The sequence below is a fragment of the Drosophila ananassae genome, chromosome 3R (assembly GCF_017639315.1).
Source record: "Drosophila ananassae strain 14024-0371.13 chromosome 3R, ASM1763931v2, whole genome shotgun sequence".
Lineage (NCBI taxonomy): Eukaryota > Metazoa > Arthropoda > Insecta > Diptera > Drosophilidae > Drosophila > Drosophila ananassae.
In genome coordinates this window covers 19,200,143-19,216,479 of record NC_057930.1, presented here as the reverse complement: position 1 = coordinate 19,216,479, position 16,337 = coordinate 19,200,143, and the positions used below count along the sequence as shown (strand labels likewise).

The 16,337-nt window shown below is 42.9% G+C and overlaps 5 protein-coding genes across 10 annotated transcripts; 2 read left to right on the top strand and 3 right to left on the bottom strand.

Moving 5' to 3' along the window:
• Window positions 1-441: 441 nt before the first annotated feature.
• LOC6497231 lies at window positions 442-870 on the bottom strand. Its single transcript, XM_001962479.4, has one exon. The coding sequence runs from the start codon at window positions 868-870 to the stop codon at window positions 529-531; it is 342 nt and encodes a 113-aa protein (XP_001962515.1). The 3' UTR covers window positions 442-528.
• A 202-nt stretch (window positions 871-1,072) lies between these two features.
• LOC6497230 (probable phosphorylase b kinase regulatory subunit beta) lies at window positions 1,073-7,229 on the bottom strand. Of its 6 annotated transcripts, none has more exons than XM_032451588.2 (11): window positions 7,084-7,229; window positions 6,878-7,026; window positions 6,308-6,660; window positions 5,899-6,246; window positions 5,290-5,838; window positions 4,689-4,715; window positions 3,248-3,352; window positions 2,620-3,192; window positions 1,932-2,551; window positions 1,600-1,872; window positions 1,073-1,539 (listed from the first exon to the last, which is right to left on the bottom strand). In XM_032451588.2, exons 1-11 carry the CDS (start codon window positions 7,101-7,103, stop codon window positions 1,254-1,256), a joined length of 3,303 nt encoding a protein of 1,100 aa, XP_032307479.1. In that variant the 5' UTR covers window positions 7,104-7,229; the 3' UTR covers window positions 1,073-1,253. The 6 variants fall into 6 exon arrangements, with proteins under 6 accessions (XP_032307479.1, XP_032307480.1, XP_014761564.1 ...); XM_032451589.2 differs by having other exon boundaries at window positions 1,932-2,548; XM_014906078.3 differs by lacking the exon at window positions 4,689-4,715 and adding an exon at window positions 4,197-4,211.
• A 155-nt stretch (window positions 7,230-7,384) lies between these two features.
• LOC6498314 (EGF domain-specific O-linked N-acetylglucosamine transferase) lies at window positions 7,385-9,380 on the top strand. The gene is made up of 3 exons (XM_001962481.4): window positions 7,385-8,600; window positions 8,656-8,867; window positions 8,921-9,380. The coding sequence occupies exons 1-3, from the start codon at window positions 7,626-7,628 to the stop codon at window positions 9,306-9,308; spliced, it is 1,575 nt and encodes a 524-aa protein (XP_001962517.1). The 5' UTR covers window positions 7,385-7,625; the 3' UTR covers window positions 9,309-9,380.
• A 133-nt stretch (window positions 9,381-9,513) lies between these two features.
• LOC6498315 (uncharacterized protein At4g17910) lies at window positions 9,514-12,394 on the top strand. The gene is made up of 2 exons (XM_001962482.4): window positions 9,514-10,366; window positions 10,420-12,394. The coding sequence occupies exons 1-2, from the start codon at window positions 9,622-9,624 to the stop codon at window positions 11,061-11,063; spliced, it is 1,389 nt and encodes a 462-aa protein (XP_001962518.1). The 5' UTR covers window positions 9,514-9,621; the 3' UTR covers window positions 11,064-12,394.
• Window positions 11,151-12,214, bottom strand: LOC6497229. The gene is made up of 2 exons (XM_001962483.4): window positions 11,992-12,214; window positions 11,151-11,936 (listed from the first exon to the last, which is right to left on the bottom strand). Exons 1-2 carry the CDS (start codon window positions 12,212-12,214, stop codon window positions 11,383-11,385), a joined length of 777 nt encoding a protein of 258 aa, XP_001962519.1. The 3' UTR covers window positions 11,151-11,382.
• Window positions 12,395-16,337: the final 3,943 nt, after the last annotated feature.

Below are 16,337 nucleotides of genomic sequence, written 5' to 3'. Positions count from 1 at the left end.
ATATACAGCGTTGACATTATTTTAGGCATATCACATAGCATATTTTTGTATCGAATGCAAATATCATTTGCTTGAGCGACCATAGGCGAATTCATATCAAAATTTAAATGTAGGATCTATTTAATGCTTCAGAGCGTAGGCTTCAAATCGAAACTGATCATAACAAAAATATCTCCAATAGGCAATCTCTTACACGTTACATCGCGCTAACTAACTCTGTATGTGCTATTTTATATACATATAATGAAACTAACTAACATCGATCTATTTAAGAATCACAATAAACAATTTTTGTACCAAGAAATGAACAACTTAAACGTAAATATAGAAAGTGTATCTATTTTTTAGCGTTTAATTTTTCATCATAAGCTTAACTGGAATACTTACGAACTAAAATAAAGAATCGGAATCTATTGTACTAAAATAAATACAAACTGCATCTGTCTTTTAAATTATATTTTATTTAATACTTAAGAAAGATAAAATTTTACAAATATTGCAAAATGGACACGATGGTACAATCCCCTTTTAGGGAATTCGAGTGGCACAATTCCGATAGTGTGCGAAGCGGATCTCACTTTCTCCGCTGCTGGCACTCTCGCTGCTCTGTTGGCGGACAAACTTTACGGCCGGATACACCTCCTCCCACTCCGATTCGCTGCGACTGAGGACGCCACGCCGGCGAGGTGTCGTGATGGAGCTCTCCTGATCCTTTTGTGCCGCCGGCATGGGATTGTTCAGCATTTGCGTAACGCTCTTCGACAGGCGAATCGACTGGATGCGGTTATAGCCACTGCCCGTTGGCTTGTAGCGTTCCAGTTTCGAGGTGAACCGCGATATCTCATTGCTCATCCACTCGGGGGCGCGCATGTTGGCCAAGTAAACCGAGTGTCAGTTCGGCCAAGTGCTTTTATAGCCAACCTTGTTGGGAGGGTGACATAAGGGTTGTGGAGCAATCGATACGGCTTGGAGGCAAGGCTGAAACCTCAGTTTCTTGGCTTTCTCAGTTTCCACCCCTCTGTGCTATTGACCTATTAACTAATCAAACACTCGGCCCATGCAACACCTTCGATTATTGCAACAAAATATACATAACATTTAATTAGGAACTAGGCGAACGGGCGGGAGAAGGACACAAGTTAAATAAGAATAACAGAATAAAATTGCCACAAAATTCGAGCTAGTGGTGGGTCAGATATGCAAAACTGTGCTCTCTACATTAGCATAGTTTATGTTTATGGAGCCGCCACAGCTTATGACACCTTGCAGTTGTCGTCGTGCAGATGGTCGCCATCGAGCTGGACATCCTCCTCGGCGGTTGAGAAAACGCCGCCCTGCAGGACCTTGTTGACGGCGGCGCGAGCCAAGTAGCCGGTGGTCTCCGAGTACGGCAGCGAGTAGAAGGCCTTGAGATCCTCGGTCTGAGACTGTTGTGGCTGCGGCTGATGCTGGATATTGTTGTCCTTGCAGTACATGGAAAAGGCCTCTGCCAAGATACCATCCAAATCCAGGACTTGTTTAAAGTGCAGTTCAGGATTGCTATTTAAAACAAGCACCATTAAACTAAGGAATTTTAGAAAATTTAAGTAATTTCCATACCGATTCAGTATAGTAGCCACAATGCACAGTAGCTCCACAGTAATCTGGCGCCTCTCCGGCCGGTCTATGCAAATCAGAGTCTCCTCGACTAGCAGATTAAAGGTCAGCTCTCCGCGACTCATGTTGGTCAGAGTCGGTGTGGCTGGTAGATGATGACCCTGCGTCAAAATACCTTGAGGAGTGCGCTGGAGGATTTCCCAGATCTTGTTATAGAAGTGTTTTGGCACGCGGCACAAACAACCCTCAAGTTGACGACGCTGCAGGGTGGTGAGCCTAAGAACACACATTATTTGTTGAAAATATCATCATAGATTCTCAAAAGGAGTACTCACTTTTCTTCCGTAGCCCACTCGCTGACGGTTAAGACTTTCTGCAACAAAATACGAACTTGGAAGGGCGAGAGATTATCAACGTCGATGCTCTGCTGTCCGGAGATTTGGAGGTATATCCTCATGGCCTCTAGTACCCAGCCAATACGGATCTTAAGTATTCCCCTGAACATAGACGGGTTGGTGGCTATTAAACGGCCACAGTACAGGACTACCTCCTGTTGCAACACCGCCTGTATGACATCGTATGGCTGAACGCTGGTGTACATCACATTCTGGATCTCCGCTGGAGTCATGGGTTTGTCGAACACCGTCTCCTTCTGGCCAATGATGCCAACAGTCAGTTCCTTGCCGTTTACCAGCACAGTTGTGATGAAAGGACTGATGGAATCCACTATGTGGTGGAGAAGAGAGGAACAATATCTCACGGCACGCCAGTAACGTAAAGATCCGGCACGATGGTAAAGCTGCGTAAGAGCCGTGTTCACATTCAAGCCATTCACCTCGAAGTGAGAACCTTCGCGGTTCAACAAAATACCCCAGAGCTGGCAGAGACAATAAATAGAATCCGTATTTCGAAGGGCGTTGATTATGTCAGGAGTTGGTTTCTTGTCAAAGTGCTGCTGGAATTTCGAAACAAATAATGCCATAGTTATGTATGCCATAGTACTATATGGTTAAGTTTACTTACCGCTACGGATATCTTCTCTTCCACGTACGTCAAGGCCTTGGGCACATCTGTCAGCGACTGATAGCCAATGTACTCGTGGTTTATCTGCGAGAATGCGTTCTCATTGTCCGTCAAATCGCTCTGGTTCATAAAGTCCAGATGCTCTATACACGAGCTGCTAATCAAGTTCTGCAGACGACCGATGCGCACCTTCATGCCGTCGCAGTAGCCCTTCTTGAGCATGGCCAGCAGATCGAGCATCTCCTTGAACTGCGGATCGCGCATGTGCTCCTCCCGGATGAGGAGGCAGACGGTGGGCCTGCCGGACAACCGCCAGTACTTGCCCACGAACTGCAGCTCCGTCTTGATATCGTCAATCAGAAGGGCCATGTCCCGATACAAATAAAAGTCCGACACCTCGAAAATGAGCGGATAGCAGAGAACTGTCATTCCGCAGATGCGGTACACCTTGCTGGTGCCCAAGGAACCTACGGGTCTGGAGGGACGACCAGAAAGGCCGACCTTGTTGTTTACGCCCAAATGTTGATAGACTTTAATGAGCTCCGTGGAGCTCCAGATTTGCACAGGTTCCACCTGATTAATGGGACGATTATAAATATTGGTAAGCAAGTTATAACTATTGACTCACCTCGTGCGGCGTTTGGGTTTGAATGCCGTAGGTGGCCATCATGGCCTGCAGGCGCATGGACTCTGCAATCAGGACGATCTGCACCACAAGATCTGTGGCAGTGCCCTGTAAGGATCACCCAGAAGTTATTAGAAATGATGTGAGCCTCTTTGATGGCGGGATTAAAAATGTTAGGATGCATGAGGCCAATTCAAGATTCTTGGATTTTAATCACGTGACAAGAAAATTTTCACTAGCCAAATGCCAAAATGCAAAAACACACAAAGGGAACTGGGGAAGGGATCGGAATCGGGATACTAGCAGATGGGTAATACAGCTGGAGGAGTGGGGGGAATATTTAAGATAAGTTAAGGGTATTTAAGATTTTAGCATGCCAAACATAGATTAGATGGAACATTGCCCATAAAAAAGTTGGAGGTAAATTACAAATGAATTTAGAAGAAATATCAAGATCACTTTAAGATTTTGTGATTAGGTGCAGTAATCATGGCTCTCTCTTCAAAATATCCAATTATTTATAATCTATGCCAATTCTTGTCCCTAAAGAATATGAAAGACCCGGCCCAGGCCCAAGTTGTAACCACAAATTACCTTCTTGTGATCCAAAATAAGAGGAATGCGTGGTTTCTTTGGTTATTGTTGGAGAAACACATATGGATATTTTTTTAGCAATGACGGTTAATAGTAAGTAGTAGTTCAGGTTTAAGGGCTCAAGCAAAGCTGCTGTCATATTGGCATTTTGTTTTCAAGTGCTCCCCCAAAAAAATACAAAGAATAGAGGAACGATAGTGGGTTTTTATTAAAAGCCAATTAAATCATTCAGTGTTAACACTTTTGGAGTGGAATTGGGCCAAATTAAGCTGTATCGTTCGATCAGGGTTAAGTACAATAAGTTAGCAACTGCAAACTACTTAAAGAAAACCCAAACTTCTGGTGATAAATTACTTACAGTGCCCGGTTTAGCCTATAGAGCGTGTGTGTATAGGTTGATGTTTGATTTTATTTTATTTTTTGAACAAAATATGCGGTATATATTGATAGGTATATAGAGAGTGGAAAGAAACCGAAAAGAGTAAAGAGAAAACTTTTGATTTAGATACCAAAATAAATTCGATTTTCTAATATATACAATTAAAACAGATATACAGAAATCATAAACACTATAAAAGTAAGCAAATAATTATTTGAATAATGTGTCGTGTGTTTTGATCGTTCAGTGTGTCATAATTATGTCTTTTCGATCAGTGTGTCTTGCCGAACTCTAAAAAGCCACAAATAATAAACAAGGTGATCTTTGGTGCAACAGTGTCTTTGATCTAAAAAGCATAATTTAATTTTGGTAGGTACACATAGGTATAAATAAATAGAACAGTTTACGGTCTATATAATTTTGAATTTTGGATATCAATTATATCGATTGGATAGCAGAACATCTACTTACTTTGTGTTTTTCATCAATAGCTTTGCCCTGTTATTACGATAACCAATTAATATGTATACAATTTTGGGGATTTTATGGACAGTTTTGATTTTGTTTCGATTGTTTTTTGTATATAGATGGGTGTAGGTAGCGGTAGTATGTGGTAGTGGTTTGTAGTTGGTAGTAGAAAATGAACAGAATGTAGATAGAATTAAATATCGGAGCCAATTATTCACTTAACCCATACAAATTACTAAGGAAACAAAACACTTATGTGTAATAGGAGATTCCAATTGGGAGCGAACGCAGACACACACGGCAGACACACAAAACTCATCAGCGGCAGCGGCGGCGGTGGCAGCAGCGGAGACCCCCAATTGAGCAAATCGGAAATCCCATAAACCCTACGCTTTGAAATGGATATCCAATAGACATTCAAGACATTTCGGTAATTAGAAATTACTTGAAATTGTATGCGAAGTTTTGAAATTGAAATCATAATTTACTTTATAAAAATTGTAACTTTCTTTTAGGAACAGGATAGATGAAAACTTGGCATGTATTATAATTTTAATGATCATTTCAAAGCGTTATACCCCACTTCCCTGTAAATCCAACTTACCTGGAAAGCAGAGTAACGACCTGCCCGTCTAGGACGATTGTAGCTTGGCAAATAGCGACGAATCGGATCCAATTCGTTGATATGTAGCAGACCAGCAGTCAGCAGCTGGGCAATAATGAAGAACGACTGACCCCAGAGGAACAGAGATTGCGAGGGAGCACGCATATAGGAACCATCTCCGTCGGGAGCATAGTACATGGTTACAACCGGATCTCCGTTGGCATCTGTGCGCAGGCAGCGGCGCAGATCGTTTTGGAACTCTTCAATCTGCTCGTTGTTGTTCTTGAAAACACCATCGATGATCATGGCTATGAAAAACAATGGCCACTCGCACTCGAGGCCTTCGAACTCTTTCAATTCCCCAGAGTGATAGTATCGGCGGGTTTTATCTTCATTTTTGCTAAGGAAACCATCCCGTGTAAAGCGTTTAAAGCCCATCTTGCTGCGTAATCGGTTGACCACGTTCTGTTTGGTCTGTTCCACCAAGCGATCCTCATGCGAGGCAAATGCTGGGAACGAGAGGGTGAGCAGTAAAGAGGCATCAACACCCTGAAAAATAAAGGATTCGTTTTAAGTAAATTGAAAGATAGATATCATTTAAAAAGAAACCTTTGAGCTCGACTCCCTTGGCAGCATTGTTTCAAAAATACTACGATTGCGGTTGTGGGCATCAATGTCCACGTACACCACGCTCCAGGAAGCTCCCTTCTCTCCAAACAAGTTGCAGCCGTTGATGGCCTCCAACGCAGACTTGGCCATGCCAATGGAAGAGGCATGAATCTCGGGAGTTCCATTATTGTATTTGGAGCCCCGCTCCCACATTCCAAAGTCGGGGGTGCGATAGGCACGCTCCACATAGTACACGAGATTCTGAACAAAGGCCACCTCGTCGTGGGTGTAGATGATCTGTAGGCCGGAGGTTATCATCTGGACGAGGAACAGCAGATACAGCGAAACCTAAAGAGGATTAATCATTGAGTTAGACTGGACACCATTCATCCGAAGGCGTCATACTCACGCAATCGATCTGTAAATGATTGTAGAACTCGTCCGGGTAGATCTTCTCGCCTGTGTGCAGCTGGAACTTGCTGTGAAGGGCATGCTGGTTGGACTGACGCTGCTTGAATAGCTCCACCCGGGAAGCCTGCTTCACCCAGCACTCCAGGATACCGCGCATGCACTTGACCGTGCTCTGGCCCAGCTCGTAGGACTTGCCGCGATCGTCATCGATGCGCCTGTATGCCTGGTACAAGCTCCACACAGCGGACGCACAGTAGACACTGTCCCGCACGGATCCAACAACCTGATCGGTGCTCATCACCGGGAACAATCCTGTGATCGGGCTCTGGTACCGCAGCAGTTGTCGTTTGACTATGGGTGAAAGTGTTAGAATTGCCGATTATCTCTCGGTTATTGATTGGCTATGCACATAAACAAACGAATCTGTTTACAAATAACCCGGGGCGTCAACAGATTGCGCGATGCAGGGGGGGAATATATTAATAAACGCCGCGTTCGCGTATCGCCCGCAATTGATGCCCCAATTGAGGGTTCCAAGGTTATATAAATTAAAGTCTCCGCTTCTTACCGATGCCATAGTAAATGTCCAACTGCTTGACGGTGTCCTCGTAATTGGAAGTCTTCAAAAACTGGTCCAAGTTGATGTCTTCCAGGCTGTTGTGGCGTCCATCCGGAGCCCCAGTACTGCCTCCAGGCGTTGTGACCGAGAGACCGAGTCTAGTAAAGGGAAAGTTTTCTAGTTATGGAATAGTTTATATTTTTGGTAGCACTTACGATTTCGGCACATTACGCATCGCGTATTTTTTGCGCTTTATTTGTGCGCTAAGAAAAATGTATCAAAGTCAAAAAAAAGTCAAATATCTTCTAACAGCTGTTTTCTGATAGTAGCTTTTCGCGATTGGTCTACTCGATTATTCGATAAATTAACGTGCGTTTGAAAAAATTTAAAAAGTGGACATTTTTTAAAATAGTTTTTAATTTCAATTAAACTTTTCCGGTTTTATTTTAGAATTATTTGACCTACCGCAACTGAAAACATTAAAATATTTTAGTAGTTTGTTCTGGACTTGTTGTTATTATCATTCACACTGCTGGTCACACTGGTGGACAGGTTTTTTTCCCGGATCACTTCGGCTAACAATTAACATGGACCATTAACATTAAGCCGCTCATAATCATCATCTCCGCCGCTTAAGGCCAGGTGAGATCATCATCTTCGCTGGCCGTGAAATGCACCTGAAGATGGTGCCGTGAAAGCGTGGGAAATCGCCGAGAAATCGACTGCAACGAAGTACTTAATTTACAACCAAAACAAAATGCAAATCCTGCTGATACTCACGGGGATTATAACCCTGACCTTGGGAATGGAGCATCATCACGAAGACGCCAAGCACCTTGCATCCAAGCTGACCTTGCCCAACTTGCCGTCCGACCACCTCATCCGGTATCTCAACACGTTCCCCAAGTTGAAGAAGCAATTGCCAACCAATGGGACAAAGAACATATCAACTGCCTGCTGGGGACACGAACGTGGCTGTTCTGCAGATGCTCGTTTCCAGACGCCTCAGTGTCCCGGAGACCACACTGGCTGGGCCAGGAGCAAAGAGGCTCAGATCAACACTTTCTATCAGCAGGCAGACTTCGGCTACATCCAGGAGCAGCTGGCGGAGCTGACACCACAGTGTGTACCCACCTATCTGGGAGATTCTTCGCTGGAGTGCACCCACTATCTCCGTTTTTGCCGTGGCCGAAATCTGCTCTTCGATTTCAGGGATTTGACTCAGAGAACAGAGCGTATACGTTATCACATGGATGTGCTCAGTCCTGGGAAACTTCTGGGCCATTGTGACCTGAATCGAACTAGAATGGCAGCTGAAATGGACCACATAGGATCAGCGTTGCAATCCTGGGGCCCCGAACTACGAAACTTTGATGTATTACCTCATCCCATTCTGGAGAGCGGCCTCTGCGATGTGGTGGTGAATACGCCCACTTTCATTATGAAAATAGATGCCACGTACAACATGTACCATCACTTCTGCGACTTCTTCAACCTGTACGCCTCGCTTTTTGTGAACCAATCTCATCCAGCAGCCTTTAACACGGATGTGCAGATACTCATTTGGGAAACCTATCCCTATGATTCTCCCTTCCGGGACACTTTCAAGGCATTCTCGCAACGACCCGTTTGGACACTGAGCGATGTGGAGGGAAAGAGGGTGTGCTTCAGGAATGTTGTTCTTCCCCTGCTGCCCAGAATGATTTTTGGATTGTTTTACAATACACCAATTGTAAGTAGCCCAACATAGCTTTCTCTTTCTTTTAGTTTTGACATCTTTTTTATAGATTCAGGGCTGTTCGAATAGTGGCCTCTTCCGTGCATTTTCTGAGTTTATTCTGCACCGCCTCCAAATCCCTTACGAGCCACCACGACGAAAACTTCGCATCACTTACCTTTCGCGTCGCACAAAGTACCGAAAGGTGCTCAACGAAGACGAGCTGCTGTCCAGACTGGAGGCTAACGAAGATTACTCTGTGCAACGCGCCTCCTACGAGAGGTAAGTTTCTAAGAAAGACTACCAATATTTTATATAAATGTCTCATTATTCAGGCTCTCGTTCCCCGACCAATTGGCCATAACACGAAACACGGACATACTCATTGGCATGCATGGCGCTGGACTGACGCACTTGCTCTTCCTACCTAACTGGGCTTGTATATTTGAGCTTTATAACTGCGAGGATCCGAACTGTTACAAGGACTTGGCGCGATTGCGTGGAGTTCGATACAGAACTTGGGAGCAGCGGGAGCTGGTTTATCCCCAGGACGAGGGCCATCACCCGGAGGGCGGGGCCCATGCCAAGTTTACGAACTATAGCTTTGATGTCGAAGAGTTCGTCCATCTCGTTGCTGAAGCAGCCAAGGATGTACGAACACATAAGGAGTATCCTCAGGAAGAGCCTGAAAATCCTCATAAAACGCAGCACACCGAGCTGTAGCTTGCCCCAATTGTGATTTAATGCATTTAATTTACTTGCTAGACCCAAAATAAAATGGTATTATGTACTTAATTGAAACCTTAAACAAATACACGAAAGTATTATGGGAAATAAATATTCTTTAGTTTTAAGTTTTGTTCAAAATTCAAATGAAAGTATGACCAAACCTAGGAAGTTTGTCAAAAGCAAAAAATATTTGTTATCGAAATACTCCCATCACTCTCCGATTTTGTTTACATTTTTTTGATAAGCCGGGTGTTAGAAAAGGTTGGAGCTCCGTTTATATCTTTGGTATTCCAAAAAAGCATGAATCATGGACCTAGAAGTCAACGAACCCATCGCCCACGACCAATTAATTTTGGACTTGAAATCTTGGCGGTCGGTTTCGGAGAGTGTGGATAGTTTTCTGGTCATAATACCTACGCTCCTGGGTTTCGTCCTTTCTCGAATACTTTGTGGACACCTGTCGCTGACATCAACCAGGCGTTTTCTGCTAGAGTTCCTGTTGATTGGATTGCCCTCTGTGATTTTGGTCACCGTGGGAAATGCTTACAGCTCCACCTATTCTTGGGTGGGCTCCATAGCCATCATGGGTTATCTATACGGAAATCATTATCATCCCGGAAAAGACTTTAAATATGTGGTTGGAAAACGCCCCATAGTGTTTACATTGCTAAGAGCGACGGCATACAGTGGAACTTGTGTCGCTATCCTTGCTGTCGATTTTCCCTCTTACCCCCATGACTACCGCAAGAGCCGGACGTTTGGGGCAGCGGCCATGGACATGGGGATTGGTCTGTTTGTGGTTAACATGGGATTGGTTTCGCAAAGGGCCAAGAGCTTAGCAGACCTCAGAAGGTTGCCAAAATCTGTAGTTCCTCTGCTGGTCCTGGGGCTGGCTCGCACATTGGTAATAACCATGATCGACTATCATCAAGACGATTCGGAGTACGGAAAGCATTTGAATGCCTTCTTCATCCTAGGATTCACAAAGCTTTTGGGGAGCTTGTACAGTTTGTTGGTGAGTTCGGATGCACAACTGCTTGGGCTCGCTCTGGGTAAGTGTTTGAAATTATCTTTATTTCACCTTTTTTATGATTTTATTTTTAAGGTTTGCTGCTCGTCCACGAGGTTATCTTACAACTGGGTCTCACTTCCTTTGTGATGGCTTCAGACTCCCGTGAAGGATTTTTGACTGCTAATCGGGAAGGACTAAGCTCGCTACATGGCTGCGTAGCTCTCTATTTGCTCAGCATTTACTTTGCCAAGTGGTACACCTCCCAAGATCACCTTAATTACCATCAGTTAATGACCAAGTTAGGAAAGATGTTTCTGATGGTTATAGTCTGCTGGGGTTTAGTTTTTGCAAGTGCATATATCACAGGTATTGCTCGGGTGACCTTCAACTTTGGCTATGTAACTTGGATCTTCGCTGTCGCCATCAGTCTCATTATGATATACGCTTTCATCTTTGAGCTGAAGTTGGTAAACTTAGCTACCAAGAAGCAAAACTCCGTGGGGGATGCCAAGAAGCTTAAGATTACCCCTTACTCCCTGCCCACCTTTGTAGAAAGTCTGAATATGAATGGTCTAACTCACTTTATGCTCTCCAACTTCCTTACGGGTATTGTCAACATGACTCTGAATCCAGGCAAACGGAATGGTATCGATTGTGTTTTAATATTGTCTTTGTACATGTTTATCTGCTCTGGAGCAGTATTCCTAATGTTAAGAAAGGGCATAAGATTAGCATAGCTTTTTTTAAACATTTGTACAGTTTAGTATTTTTAAAAATTACCCATCGACCCAAAAGAAAACTAAAATGATTCCAATAACAAGCTGTTTAAATTTAATATTTGTTATATATTTTATTAAAATATTTTTACTATATTAACGAATATCTATATGTCGATTACATAAGGTACGAATTTAGACACCAAGAGGTAAAGTCCATTATATAAAAATGTTCCTTTTTTGTGTATAAAACTCAGCACAATACATTGACCAGGATCTAGGCAACTACTATAAGAGTATAAAACTACTATAGGAGTAATTTTTCAATTTATGCGCTTCATTAAAATGAAACCGATTCGAAGGGCATTATATAACCATTTTGCATGACCAGGAATATAATGACTGGGGCATTTGAGCCGATACTGGAGGGTGCTTGATCTACATTGGAATTCTTAAATACCTCGTATACCTTGCAACCGTCCTTGGAGCGAATCAATCGGGTCCATAGCCACTTTTGTTTTTTGTGTGGCGGCGAATCTTGAGAAGTCAGCTTGTGTTTTAACTGCTGACAGGCGATGGAGCAAATAGAAATGGACCGTTTCAACCTATCCTTCATATTGACGCCGCCGGCGATTTTTCGTTTATCCCCATCCACAGGATTAGCAAAGTCCACCCGGGCAGCGCGTTGCCGTGGAGAACAGGCAGCGGCGCCAATTTTGGAGGAAGATTTGATGCATGGACTCTGACAAGTACGGACAGACTCCTCTCGGCGGCTACTACAGCAAGTCCTGGTTGAGGAGGTTTTTGGTAAAATGCTGTAGGTTGAGGTGCAGCTGTTCGATGGACATGACGGCACTGGTGTGCCACACGCCTTGGGCGGCACCTTGCGACTTTCTAAAAAAAATCCTCCATAAAGAATGTGTATTTGGCTGCGTGGAAACGAACTTACCATTTTCAGCCTTTAAAGGTTGTATGAAGTGCTCCGTGGCAATGGCTCTTATGATCTTGGTGGCACCCGCAAGGTAGAGTATACGATCTAAAACTGTCATAATGACCTCGTCCGGATAAGGACCGATCAAGTCTCCAAAAACAGTACACGGCTTCCGTTTGAAGCTGATACCTAGATGGGAGTCACAGCTGCACCCCGGCTGCGACACACTGCTGGTATCCATTCTAAAAAGTGGTTGTTGCTTCTACCAGTAATAATTGAAATACAAAAAAAAAAATTTCTAAAAGCCTGACCGGACGATTGTATTGTGTGAAGGTTTTGAATTGAGTGAAATTGTTAGGAAAAGTCTTGTTAGAAATATCTAAAACAGAAAAAACTAGGATATATTGATTTGTGCTTTATATTTATTGTTAACTTTATTTGGTTTGGGTTTTGCTGTCTCGCTACGTTAATTTGTAACAATCTCTGAATCTTAATATTTTTTAAAACATTTAAACTTTTAGTCATTTAGTGGATTTCCCAGATTAGCTATATCCTTTTATAATTGTATACTTGTAAAAATAATAAAGAATATACAGAATAATATAACATATAACATTTTATGGGAGACACACGAAACTACAATTAATTATAAGTAAAAGAAATTATTTTAACATGTTTGCCCTTTTCTTTGCGACCGCAAAGGGCATCAAAAATGTGTTTGGGAGCACCAGGAAGACAATAACTGGAGTCTGTTTTGAGATGGGCAAGTTCTCTGCGCAGTCCTCCTTGTAGACCTCATATTTCTTGTATCCGTCCTTGGAGCAAACCAAGCGGGTCCATAGGTACTTGTTCAGAGGTAATGATGAAACGTCAGGCTTTACAGTGTCCTTTCTTGGGCTCTGCACCTTAGAGATGTCCTTTTTTCCCTTTGAATTGGAAGAGCCGTTCTTCTTAGATACATTAGTATCCTGTGCCGGATGTAAATAGCGCTGAAGTTGGCTCCAGGACATAGCGCCTTTTTTTGAAACATAATTACTAGATACTGGCACAGGTACGCGTTTTGGGTAGCGTTCCCTGGAGTCATAATTGGGGGCGCCAGCTTTAGGCGAACAGCTCTTCCTTCCCATCTGAGAGGAGCAGCCTTCCATCTCAGATCCACGGCGGTGACTCATGGTGAATAGACTTTTATTGTTCGTTAAAATAAATCTAGCAATTTTTCTCCGTTTTTTTTCCAAACGGTCTGACCGGATGTGGGCTTTTGTGTGAAAGCCCAGCACCGAGTTGCTCCGTCCAGGCAGATGTCAAAGGTGTGATATCCGGCTTAGGCACACGACTACTTTTTTCAGAGCTAGACAAAATAGTCACAAAAGATAAGATTTCTATTAAGGAAATGAGAGGAATTGCCGGCATTGTTCCCAGCCATCGAAGATGAGGACTCTCAGTCAGAGGTCGAGCCGTTGGCTGGGCGAGGATATTTAATTTAATGGCACAAACAAAGGGCAAATCAAAGCTGAGCCACCGGGCAGGATCAAGGTTAAAGTGGAGCGCAAATGACCAGCAATGAGCTCCTTAACGGATAAAGAAAGGGTATTAGGGGTGGTTTGGTTACATGTTGTTTTAGGTAATACGTTGTATAAAAAAACTGAGACTAATTTAAGCTTCAGTTAAGTAATAAACTCTTTAAAAACTTTAACGATAGAAGTTTTTTTTGTTGGTAAAGATTAAAGCAAGATATAGCTTTAAAAAATCACAAAACTCTTAACAGATCTTATACAAATACACTTTTGAGAAGTAAAATTTGTGGTAGAGTATCATCCATTTGATTTGAAACATATTTTATGTCCTCCACCTTTTTTTTTGTCTCGAATGTAATTACGGCAGCAGTTTCCGTTGATGGTGCGACTGTGTGGGGATACGGATGCGTAGCTCTCCGGTTTTTTTTCGACTTTGATGCGCTTTTAATGTCATATCCGGGGCAAGGAAGAGGACGGGAAAGTCGGCGCTGAATCTTATCTGATTTGGGTCAGCGCAAATGCAATTTCCGTCAACCCTTCCAACTTGCTAGCCATACGCCCCCAATTTATGTTTGGCTGATGGATATCAAGGAGGCGTGTCCTTAAAATCAGTGGTAAATCACGTGAGCACCTGTGCAGGGTGGCTTCGAAATTCTAGAGAATAAAATTCATAATAATGACCATTGGCAAGGACTTTTTATCATTAATTGCTTTGCAAATATATTTATTTTTTTCGGTTTCTTGCCGGCTTGCAAAATCTAGGGAGTTTGAAAAAATCCTCGACGTTCTTTTTTATGCGAGATGCCAATTTGCTGACGAATCTGCTCGGCAAATCGGATTTCATTCAAAAGGGCTTTCATAAAACGAAATGAATACAACTGGAAATATATATCTGTGCATATGCATGAGTGTCTCCATGTGTGTGGATGGTATTTGGGTGTGGGGGAACACAATCACTGTGAAGAGGCTTAGTACGGGCCCAGGGGAAATCGCATAAGCCGTTCATAATGAATATTATGCCTACCTATGTCAGGTTTTCTGGTAGGGGACCCAGGAGGTGGGTGTTAAAGTCAAGGACAGGGTAGGAACAAATTTTATAGCATACTTTTCAGACTCTATCTATAAATATAATTTAAAATTGATTGATTGATAAAATTAGTGTATCAATAGGTCCAAAAAATCATATCTGTACATAACTAACTCCCCCAAGTTAAAAATTCTGTGATTCCTTACAGTTTTTACCATTTTCAAAGAACTTTAGAAAGTTCCACATAAAATACTGATTCGTTATGGCTTCCTCGCTGATGTTTCCTTCCATGGATTCCCCTCTGCCGAGAATTACCACAAAAGTTCATGACTTTTGTTGAGCCACAGACTCCATAACAACTCCCGGCACAGGCAAACAAAATGCTTATCGAACAACAGTTTTTATCGCAGCTTATGCGTCATGGCAGCGGTACAAGAGCCCCGACGTCAGTCATATTCCCAGCCACCCGGATACTCCCCCGCATATTGTGCAATATTTCAGTGGGCGAAATGCTTTCAGTGGGCAAAATTGCGCAATTGCGGAGCAATCAATGCGAAGCCAAAAAAAAGTATTGAACTAACATAAATGGAATACAGGGAAAATAATTTGACTAGGAAATAAAATTAGTAATTTTAGATACATTAATATTCAAAGCTTAGATTACATTTCTTACCAAAAAATATGATTAGAAGTTTAACTTCACACCACACCAAAACTTGCCTGTTTAAAAATTTCAGTGCAAAAGTAGAGAAATGGAAGGACATGCTGGGGCAGACAATGCGGTTGCCATGCTAACAGTCTTCTTCTGGACTGAGTCTCGACAAAATTGCGTTGCTGTTAAATCGTGCGGAAAGTGATATGATTATATCCATCTAAAGTGCACCGAGTCCGAGTATCCTATGGATACACTCATTTTCAAGGTGCATCTTCCAGCGAGGGCCGACCAATTAGCAGCTACCCCGAACTCTTTTTTCGGCAATCGCATTAAGTGATTTCGGCTTCTGAGTACCCAGGCCCAGAACATTAAGAAGATTAATTCGCAAAGTCGCTTGTTTTGTTGGGCTTTTTTTTGTGTTTCCCAAATCTCAGATAACGTTATGCATCATTGTGTCAAAGATTTGACAAATCTACAAGGAACTGGAACAATTTCACATTTCTCAAGCTGAAATGCGAAACCATCTCATGACTCCCCCAATCGAATCTGCTCTCTAAAAGCAATCATTAAATAAGAAAAGTTTGCTGGGGAAAAAACAGCCTCCGTTTTGCAGGAAAACAAATGTAAGGAGTTTGATAAACTCACACAAAGGCCTCAAAACATTGCGAAAAAAAATCGCAATAAAAAATCCGAGACAGGACATTGCCCCAACTCAGTTCCATTTAATAAAGCCTCACAAATGGAATGACTTGCCTCAGTTCTCCCTTTTTACTTTATTTTTTTTTTTGTTGCGGCCCAGAGCAAAGTCAGAAGCGTAACCGCAACACGTTAACGGTTTCGGTTTCACTTTGTGATTTACAACAACAGCAAAGGACGGTAGGACGAGGGTTCTATATCCTCGCAACCCCCACAACTCCATGTCTGATGTCCTGCCTTTGGTTTTCTTGTTGGTGTTGTTGTTTTCATCCTGCGACTGGCGCGCTCATGTGTGAAAAGGTACTTTGGGAGTTCCCTCAGACAGCTCACTGGCAATCGTTTTCCCCAGGACTCGCAGGACCTACAGGCCTGCCAGGACTTTTGGGCTGTTGCATTTTCAAAAGAAGATACAGATACCCTTTCGATTCGTTTAGGGTGCGTATCCAAAATACCAGCAAACAAATTACCTTCC

Excerpts from the sequence above, each read along its gene's own strand:
- LOC6497231 (XM_001962479.4), bottom strand. The coding sequence starts at position 870 with ATGCGCGCCCCCGAGTGGATGAGCAATGAGATATCGCGGTTCACCTCG.
- LOC6497230 (XM_032451588.2), bottom strand. The coding sequence starts at position 7,103 with ATGCGTAATGTGCCGAAATC. Across the intron at positions 7,027-7,083 it reads ATGCGTAATGTGCCGAAATC|ACTCGGTCTCTCGGTCACAA; the intron begins GTAAGTGCTACC and ends TCCCTTTACTAG. Across the intron at positions 6,661-6,877 it reads GGACATTTACTATGGCATCG|TCAAACGACAACTGCTGCGG; the intron begins GTAAGAAGCGGA and ends TTTCACCCATAG.
- LOC6498314 (XM_001962481.4), top strand. The coding sequence starts at position 7,626 with ATGCAAATCCTGCTGATACTCACGGGGATTATAACCCTGACCTTGGGA. Across the intron at positions 8,601-8,655 it reads TGTTTTACAATACACCAATT|ATTCAGGGCTGTTCGAATAG; the intron begins GTAAGTAGCCCA and ends TCTTTTTTATAG. Across the intron at positions 8,868-8,920 it reads CAACGCGCCTCCTACGAGAG|GCTCTCGTTCCCCGACCAAT; the intron begins GTAAGTTTCTAA and ends CTCATTATTCAG.
- LOC6498315 (XM_001962482.4), top strand. The coding sequence starts at position 9,622 with ATGGACCTAGAAGTCAACGAACCCATCGCCCACGACCAATTAATTTTG. Across the intron at positions 10,367-10,419 it reads ACTGCTTGGGCTCGCTCTGG|GTTTGCTGCTCGTCCACGAG; the intron begins GTAAGTGTTTGA and ends TTTATTTTTAAG.
- LOC6497229 (XM_001962483.4), bottom strand. The coding sequence starts at position 12,214 with ATGGATACCAGCAGTGTGTCGCAGCCGGGGTGCAGCTGTGACTCCCAT. Across the intron at positions 11,937-11,991 it reads ACCTTTAAAGGCTGAAAATG|AAAGTCGCAAGGTGCCGCCC; the intron begins GTAAGTTCGTTT and ends GATTTTTTTTAG.